The sequence below is a fragment of the Ascaphus truei genome, chromosome 1 (genome assembly GCF_040206685.1).
Source record: "Ascaphus truei isolate aAscTru1 chromosome 1, aAscTru1.hap1, whole genome shotgun sequence".
NCBI classification, from domain to species: Eukaryota; Metazoa; Chordata; class Amphibia; order Anura; family Ascaphidae; genus Ascaphus; species Ascaphus truei.
Genome location: NC_134483.1, coordinates 87,753,909 through 87,763,280, shown reverse-complemented (window position 1 = coordinate 87,763,280; position 9,372 = coordinate 87,753,909). Strand labels below are relative to the sequence as shown.

Below are 9,372 nucleotides of genomic sequence, written 5' to 3'. Positions count from 1 at the left end.
ATTCCCTTCTCCCTGCTGCTGTCTATTTTGGGATATTTTCCCCGACCTGTGCTTCCTAGCAACTAATTGCATTTCCTACCTACCTGTTTTATTGAAGAGATGTATAGCGACATATCTCCTCCTACCTATTTGCAATGACAATCACAGGTATGCCAGGCAAGGCGCCCACAACCTCAATCATTGAAGGTGATGAAAATACAATTCAGCAGCCAATCCAAGGCCAGTAATGGGTGACGCAGGCTGCTACTCACCTGTTTCCATTGGTGACCTGGTAGCCTTTGCATTTGGGGAATATGTGTGCTGGGGTGGGACTCAATGTATAAATAGCCCAGCAGTTTAGCCTTCATTACCTGTTTACACTGCTCTGTTTGGTTGTGGACGCACAGGTATGAAGATGACTATGCATTTTAACTGCTACTTTTATACTTCTTCCTGCAATGACCTTGAATTATTTCTCTTTGTTTTTCTTTGCACCCTTTCCTAAACTGAATTCTTTCTATTGCCGTTTCAAATGTATCACATAGGTCTTATCCAGGCAGAAAAGTGACAGCAGAGTGGATTTTATTGTTGTTGAGAGGCTGTACTGTGAGACATTTTTATATACTGTAAAAGCCCACAGCCAGCTCATTGTGACCTTGGTAATTGACATTATGTCAAGCATCAAATTAGATTGTAAGCTCTTTGGGTGCCTGTGCTTGTTGGTCGCTATATTCCACTATATACAACATTGCATTATTTTTTAGGAATGAAGTATTATTATGAAATTATTTTTTAAATGTAATGATATTTTCAGGTTTAAGAAGGATGTGAGTATCCCTGTTACCCTAGTGGCACGTGGCAGGTGTACTTTAGGTGACAGCTGCACCCAGCTCTAAACTATTTCTTCAAAGCACAATAACCTATCATGCTTCCCCAGCAGATACCGTTTCTTCATCATGCCTACCCAACTGGAAGGTGCCATGGATACCATGATCAGAATCTTTCACCACTACTCTGGTAAAGAGGGGGACAAATACAAGCTGAATAAAGGGGAACTTAAACAGCTCTTGCAGAGCGAGCTCACAGACTTCCTGGCGGTAAGTCATTCATTCAGAACCTCGGCTAGCTGAGGGCTTTATGTAATACAATTAAACACTGCAGCTTCCAGCTCTGCACTGGGCTATACCTGCAGGGCTCTTTGCGTTAGATGGTTAGGGAGTGATATGTTTTATACAGGTGGTGAGGCTTTATCAAGATACATTACTACAATAAATATTCTATATAGATGTTCAGTTCACACAGCTTTTAATAAGACAAAAGTATCTTCTTCTCACGTCTATGTATATAAACTTTTTCTTCTAACAAGAGCAACATACAAGTAATTTCCCCCTACTAGATACTATAACTCTGCCCATATAAGAACCTATTTGCAGCCAGTATTCAGTGGCTCTTGCATTGACTGAAACTAAAAGGGCCATTTATCAAAGTCCTCCGGCTCCAAAACTGGGGCCAAAAAGTTTACTCCAAAGGAAAAGCATCCCAATTGAAATGAATAGGTTGTTCTTCTTTGTTAAATCAGTATTTTTGCACAAGATTTGCACCCCCTCCCCCCCGCCCCCCCCGTTTTACAGCTGGAATACTTTGGTAAGTGACCCCCATTGAGTGATGATTGGAGAAATAAGGGGTCTGTTTGCCAGTTTCCCAGATAAAAAACTGGAGAGAAATTGGAGCAAAAAAACCCCACCTGCATCAGATTTATCAATGAAAAAACTCCTGTAGCATTTGTATAGGATTAATTTTCTGTGATAAATCAGGATTTCTTTTTGCTCAAATTTTCACACGTTTTGGAGTATGGAGACTTTGATAAAGAGACCTCCACCAACATGCAGTATTAAATAAAATTGTTTATGAATGTTATCTTGTTTACTTATTTGAAAAATGCCACTTACCTCCAGAGTGCTGATCAGTGAGTGCAAAAAGCGCTGCGTATGTGGGAGAGTCTCAGTATATAACGTTGTGTATCTACACATCAAGCCCTGAAGTTTGCTTTGCATAGCAGTCTGTGTTTTGATTTGCACGGCTGATAGTCAACAGTGGCACACAATATATATAGACACTGCATTCAAATGTGCATTAAAGCATTGTTACATGAGCGTTTAACCCTTCAGTGCCTGAGCTACCTGCTGTGCATCAAGGGATTAACACTCCAGGAAGGCTTTGTATGCTATATAGTAGCATATACTGTCAGTAGTATGCAAATACTATATGTATGGTAATACTTGAAATAATATTAAGAAGATTAACCCTTCTGTGCCTTTTGTGCTGCATAGAACGCACAGCTGGCAGTGAAAGATTTACCGAGTCAATACAATGCTGCTATTGATTTGTAAAATAGAATATTCCATTACTCAAGGCACATATGAGGTTTTCTCAGGAAATATAATGATGCTGGGTCATTCTCAGTACAGAATCATTAGAAACTCCATACGTTGTCATATGTTTTGGACTTAATATGAAAAAAAAATACTGGTGCTTTTTATGTCATCATTTTCAATTATTACAACTAGTGCATAACATTTCCACATCACACAGTATTGTTTCTGCATCTTGTATGTTTAATGCTCATCCTTTTTTAAGGTATTTACACAAGATAGTGGCGGCAAAGGAAGAAATATTTACCAAATAATGTTGGTACAGTGTAGTAATTAATGCTGATTAAGTAGCCAGCAGTGCACATAATGGTTACGTGAATAACTCCCAGTAAGAGGAGACTGAGTAAAAAGAAATAGGAGCCCATGCACTAAGTGTCACAAATTGTATATTTGACATTTTTTTTTTAAATCACTAATTATATTTTGCTTGTGTGTGTCTATGTGCTAAACTTTTCCCCATGCAACGTGCGCCTTCACCGTCAAAAAAAATGTTTTTAGCCAAATATATTTGCGCAAACAAATTGCACGAGCATAACACACAGATGTAAATAGTATGTACTTAAACAAAATGGTAGCCGGGCAACCAACAAATTATTGAACCTTCGTCAAAATTGGCCGCCACTAACCTGGCGGAAATCCTAAAAAGTCTGTTTATATTGTTAGCAAATGAAAGCACTTCTAATTCTGCAATGTGTACCAATGATGCATTTTTCTGGATGCAGCAGGGATGATTCATTACGTACGGTAACAAAATGTTATTATTTTCACAGCATGGCTATTATGAAATATATTAAACTAACAATTGATTTTTACCAGCGCTACAATTCTGAGGCATAAAAAAATAAAAAATAAATAACTATTCATGTTGGTACGCAGGCCTTCATTTAGCAGCACTTCATTTATCTCGGTCCCTTCCACATTGTTACACAGCCTCTTTTGAACTCGCCTCTGATAATCCTGGCGCCCCAGTAAGTACAGGTCACGCTGGCTTTGTGAGGAATACACGCAAGCCCTGAGTGTCTTCCTTCCCCTCCCCTTCATGAAAAACAAACTAAAAAATAACACTGCCATGAAAACCTAAACGTCCAACATAAAAAAATATATATCTTAATAAATCTATATATATTTTTTTCCCCTATTAATGTTGTCCATTTTTTTTGTTGTTGTCTCTAGTGCCAAAAGGACCCCAAGTTGGTTGACAAGATTATGAATGATCTTGACTCCAACAAGGACAATGAAGTCGACTTCAATGAATTTGTGGTGCTGGTGGCGGCTTTGACTGTCGCGTGCAACGATTTCTTTGAAGAGCAGCTACGGAAAAAGGGCAAATAGATGTGAATCCGTATTGACTGTGACGAATCCCGCAGGCAGAGATTGTCAAAGTGTAACGGAAAATTAAAAGCATCAGCATTCTGATTGTACTGTATATTGCATCATGTCAACAATTATTAAACAATAAATATTTCAACTTTTTTTTTTTTTTTTGTCTTTTATTTAACCGGGTAATTTTTCTTATACCTTATTTATTAAACAGTGCAGGGTGGGGGAATAAAGAGCATATGCAAATCTAGAATTACAGAGCCCAAAGACAAAAATTACAAATATGATTAACTTAAAATATTGCCAACTATATTATTGTACAGTATATTTTTGGGGGAAATAATGTACATATCTAGAATGACACCACACTGCACTGGGCGCTTTGCAATGGGAATAGCTAATGCATGTTAGCAGTTTGCTGACAGAGGAGTGTGTAATGCATTGCAAACTGGCGGTGAAAGGGTTAAATTAGAATTCCGCCTCACACAAAAAATTAAAAACATTAAGGGGCCTATGCAGAGAGCAGCGCTATTTCAAAACTCGCCATTTTTTGGAGAAATTCGCGCAGGAAACAGCAGAAAATGGCGAGTTACGAAAAACGCGCCAATTTTTTTTTTATATTTCTAAAACTCGCCTCGCGGCTGGCGAGAACCTCCATCTCGCCAGTTTTAAAAATATCCTAATGCAGGGAGGCGCGAACGGCATCTAGCGGCTGTTTGCGGCAATAAAATGGCGCGATTGTCTCCTTTTTGCCTCGCCAATAAAAGTTGGCAAGAAGCTGCCGCTCGCGGCCATAGCAAAGGAAAAAAAAAGGCACAAATTTTTTTTAACACTTTTCTGCAGCGCGCATCTCGCCAATTTAAACTCGCCACACGCATTCATGTTAAACATAGCAGAATTCGCACATTTCTGCATATGGAGAATAAAACTCTCCAAAAAAGCTACTTTTTATTAAACTCGCCAATTTTAAAATTCGCTGCTCTCTGCATAGGCCCCTAAGATTTTCATAAAGTTTTTTTTTCTTTCTTCTTCGTGTTTTAGGCTCTAATTACACGAATACACTAAATTAACCGCTTTGCTGCCAGAGGCAACAGAAGAGATTTTAAGGCCCTTCACAAAGCGAAGGGGTTACAGACAAAAGTGTTCTGTGTTGCTTCAGCCCTCACATAGATCCATGTCATGACGCCATAGCAACGTGTCGTCACATGACCTATGACACCGCGTTGCCATGGCGACGCGTGTGGAGCTAAGGTAGGTAAAGGTTTACAGAGGCCATGCAGCTCCCCCGGCACTTAATTTAAGTGCCTTCGGAAAGTGCGCGAGGCCTTTGAAAACCGTGCGACCGCCCCCCCTCCCCCCACCGCCCCCGCAGGTAGTCTCGCACCTCCCCTGGGGTTCGCACCCCCAGTTTGCACGCCGCTGAGCTGGAGGATGACTCATGTAGGATTCCCAGGAGACTATCTCCCAAGGGCCTTTGAGTGATACAGATGTTAAATGATGCAATTTGTATAATATGTACCCATTGCTATCTATGGGGCTACCAATGCATTACCTATTAGGGCTTACATGCCCGCGTGGTGGCAATGGGGTCAAAAAAGGGAAATCGGCAGCCATTACTTAACACCATATCTGATTAATAGGGAGTTCCTATCATGCTACATTCTATCATGGGGCCACTAGGGCACAGTTAGTAATGACAGTATAGTCTATGCCCAATTTAACCCTTCACCCGAGGGTATCCATTTTACCAAGATAGTACATACATTTGGATACAGTGTCATTCATATAAATTGACTGACACAACTGTGGAACACACTTTAAAAGAGTTTAATTGGTCTCCTGTCAGATCAGGACAGCAAACGCACAGAAACACTGGTGCAATTGATTCTGTATTAGCCATTAAAATGGTAGTATACTCAACTACATGACACCCATTAGGGTATTCACTGGTAGATTAGTTTCTACCATCTTCTCAGCTAAATCCATATCTCGAAGGCTGCGGCCATGGTGACTGCGCGTCCGTGCGCGTAACGTCACCCGCTTTTTAGCGATTTGAGGCCAGGGTAGACGCGACAGGAAGGTGTGTTGGGGGGGGGGAGGGGCATGGCCGTGATGTCACTGAGCTGGTTCGCCCTCATTGGTCGAACCGCTCACGTGACCCGGCCGTCGCGCCGTGGAAACAAATTGAACTGATTCCTCACACACCGCACGCTCCCTCGCGCTGTCGCACACACGGTCTATGGCTGCGATCATTCCCTTAATGTGATCGCGCCCCGCACGCACTCCTCCGCTCTCTCTCGCCGACCGTGGCCGCAGCCTTACAGTGGACATTATTTGGTAGCCATACCACATGCAATTTTATCATTTTTAAACATACACACTGCAATTATTACTACAGCATGTGTAGACATATACAGTTTTATCCTTATAATGATTAAATGTTAAGTTTTAAATAGCCTTGGGGTGCACACTAAGTGTGCTTCTTTCAGAGGTTAACGGGTGATATCAGTTATTCCTCTACCTTCATATTTAATGGCACTGCATCAGTGAAGTGATGCAATTGAAGCAGCACAACTTTCCAATGCCTCTGAAACCGCTTTATTTCCAAGGGCAGGGAACCAGCAAGTCATTGGTAAGTTAGGTAACCACGTGCGGAAAAACCACGTGCGGCATGCAAGTCTGGCAAAAGGGATTCATCATTCACATCAGTTCTATTCCAGAAAGTGACGCAATGAATACAGGTGAATAGGAACTAGTGCCTTAACCCCTTGGCTGCCATATAGGTTAGCAAATGCAATCTGTTGCTAGAACCTCTTGAAGTGAAGGGATTAAAGCGGATGTTACTTAAAATAATACTCTATAAATATATATATATCTGTGTAGCAGAATAAAATAAAATAAAATATTACAATTATTATATTTGTCTTCGGAGGTCCTGTGGGGATATTACTGAGCCACTGATTGAGCCACCTGTGATGAAACAGGGATATCCTGAAAACCTGACCTGTTGGTGGCCTTTGAGGACTGGAGTTGGCCACTCCTGTATTAAAGTAAAGAAAATGCCAAGAGAAGTTTGTTTTGATGCACTGCACCGTTTGTTTTGATGCACTGCACCGTTTTTTTTCTCTCTTTGCGTCAGCGTCAAATGTAAAAAACTGTTGTTGGCCTGAAATGTTTACGCCACGTCAGACCCGGCGGATATTTTTTTACGTGATTACAACATAAATATAATGCCACATGGAGACGCAGTTTGCTGCATCTTATTATACTCCGTGCATCATGTAACTCCTGCCTAATTCCTCCAATGGACACTCCTTAAGTCGCTGACGCACACGGCACTACAGTTGGACAAAGACTTTGGTATATTGACGCAAAGAAACGCAAGATGAAAATGACACAAAGTTGCCTTTATACATCTCCCCCATAGGCATTTGGGTAATACAGTGCTCGTTACCAGCATTCAGTGCAGCGTGCTCATTTTCAGGGGACAATAAACGCTGATCCTAAATAGGATGCTGCTCATCTTGCACAGATGGGGATTCTTATTAATTATTATTATTATCATTATTAATTAACAGTTCACTCACGCCTAGCTCCTCACGGTCATTTGTAATTATGTTAGTGTCAATTATATGCTTCCAGTAGGATGCTGCTTGTAACATTGTGTCATAATGAACATGTTCCATTAATTACCATGCTCTGCTTACTTGTTATAACCAATTTCCTATCCATTTGCTTCTTTTTTTCCCCACTTGGCCGGGCTCCTCCCTGCGGCACCTCCCAAGCTCCCGGCTTTCCTTTGGTACCACAGCAATTCAGCTATCTGGGGGATTGCGAGATTGTGGAATTTCTAATTACATGTAATAGGGCCTATTTTTAGGCTGTAAAACTGGAACAAAATGATCACTAAATGTGTCAAAAGAAAACACCCTATTGCTTTCAAAATGACTTGTTGTGGTCCATGGGTTCTATTTACTATAGTCGCCTGGACCGTGGCAAACTTAGATTTCTGCCGCCTATAGGCTCGGGGTGGCCCTCTGCTCTAGCGTATTGATGTCATGATGTCACGGCGTGATGTGACATCGCAACGTCATTTTACATCACGTTGTCATGGCAACACGGCGTCGTGTGATATTGACATCGGGTCACCATGACGACGCGACACTACAGGGAGGGGGCCGTTCCGGGCAAGGCTCTCTCACACGCACATTTTCTCCCCCCCCGCCTCCCGCACCCCCCAAAAAAATTGCCGTCCCCCCAAAAAATACCGCTCTAGGCTGTAACCTACTCAACCTTGTGGGAAATCCGACAACGCCCCTGCCTGAAAACCGAGGCGGCAAAGCTAGAGTAGAAACAGCTACAGTATACATTTATCAAGGAAAAGTAAGCGACTTGAAAAGAATTGGGTTGTGAGTTGTGAATAACCCATAGCGATGGGCCAATTATTCTCAGAGTTTTAGGCAAAGTTCGATTAGATTTAAATTTCGAAGACATTGTAAAAAAAAAAAGTAAGCGAACGTATGCAGTTCTGCCGCCGGCCACCATTCGCACACTGTAATTCAACCTAATATTTGATTGGCCCAGAAATATAGGGTGGAGAGGAGAGAGAAAGAAGTCCTACTTTACTAGAATCCGAAGTGCTGTATATATCTCCTCAAACCTACCTTTATATACCTGTGATATATGCTAAAAGGTTATACAGCGTATATTTTATGACTCCTATTAGTATATATTTCAGGTATCTCAGGTGTGCTCCTTTTTGTGCACAGGTGTCTTTCCACGTGTTGTTTGAGGGGATATATATACTGTATATATATATATATATTTACTGTAATATATATATAGCACTAGAGACTTCATTATAATAGGATTGTGTCTCACTCTCTCCCCCATATTTCAGGGTCTGGAAGTTACAGGCGAATCAAATGTGCAAATAGTGGCCTTGCTTACTTTCGAAGGTAGGAAAATGTCAATTTTTGCAACAAAGCTGCAGATATTTGCCCGGGCGAATCAACGTCATATTGAAGTTCAGCAGCAGTGAAGTTGAATGTCGGCGAACAATTCTCACATGTCAAACAACCAAGTTGACAGCATATTGCTATACATTGTAATTAACACACGCAGAGCCCCTGCAAGCTCAGACCCCAAACCCACCACACCTTATATATTTGTGTGAAATAGGAGTGCACTGGGATTGTGACCTCGTGTAATATAACAAGAGACAAAAAGCCCTAATGTAGTAATTATTCTCACTTATGAAAAGAAAAACAGGTTATTATTTAACTATATAATTTGTCATATTGGAAGAAGCATTGGGGATTTTTGGCTTTTGTTAAAATAAATTCTAATGTCCAGAGCTACCAAAGAGTGAGGTAGCTGAAAAAGAAGTAACTCCTCTTGCTTGGTGCACACCCCAGTAATCAAATGATACAAAGACCATTTAGACGAATAGCATTGATGTGATGCATTGTTCATATAAGAACACATTAAAATTGACCTTTTATTGGATTATATAAATAAATACAGCTACAAGAAAATGCACTGATATGAGGAAAATTAATTAGAGTGTGCAGCTGTGTCAGACCTGCTGTAGCTACCTGTGTAAGTCAGAAATAATGGTGTGTTTGTGGACACACCAATC

At 41.0% G+C, this 9,372-nt stretch overlaps 1 protein-coding gene across 2 annotated transcripts; it reads left to right on the top strand.

Annotated features, from left to right (window-relative positions):
* Nucleotides 1–240: 240 nt before the first annotated feature.
* Nucleotides 241–3,884, top strand: S100Z (S100 calcium binding protein Z). 2 transcript variants are annotated; one of them, XM_075576171.1, is made up of 3 exons: nucleotides 241–386; nucleotides 917–1,076; nucleotides 3,585–3,884. In XM_075576171.1, the coding sequence occupies exons 2-3, from the start codon at nucleotides 936–938 to the stop codon at nucleotides 3,741–3,743; spliced, it is 300 nt and encodes a 99-aa protein (XP_075432286.1). In that variant the 5' UTR covers nucleotides 241–386; nucleotides 917–935; the 3' UTR covers nucleotides 3,744–3,884. The 2 variants fall into 2 exon arrangements, with proteins under 2 accessions (XP_075432286.1, XP_075432290.1); XM_075576175.1 differs by having other exon boundaries at nucleotides 289–386; nucleotides 920–1,076.
* The last annotated feature ends 5,488 nt before the right edge of the window (nucleotides 3,885–9,372 follow it).

Bases quoted from the DNA above. Each gene is read 5' to 3' on its own strand.
- S100Z (XM_075576171.1), top strand. From the start codon at position 936: ATGCCTACCCAACTGGAAGGTGCCATGGATACCATGATCAGAATCTTT. The intron at 1,077-3,584 runs GTAAGTCATTCA...TGTTGTCTCTAG, and splicing joins AGCTCACAGACTTCCTGGCG to TGCCAAAAGGACCCCAAGTT.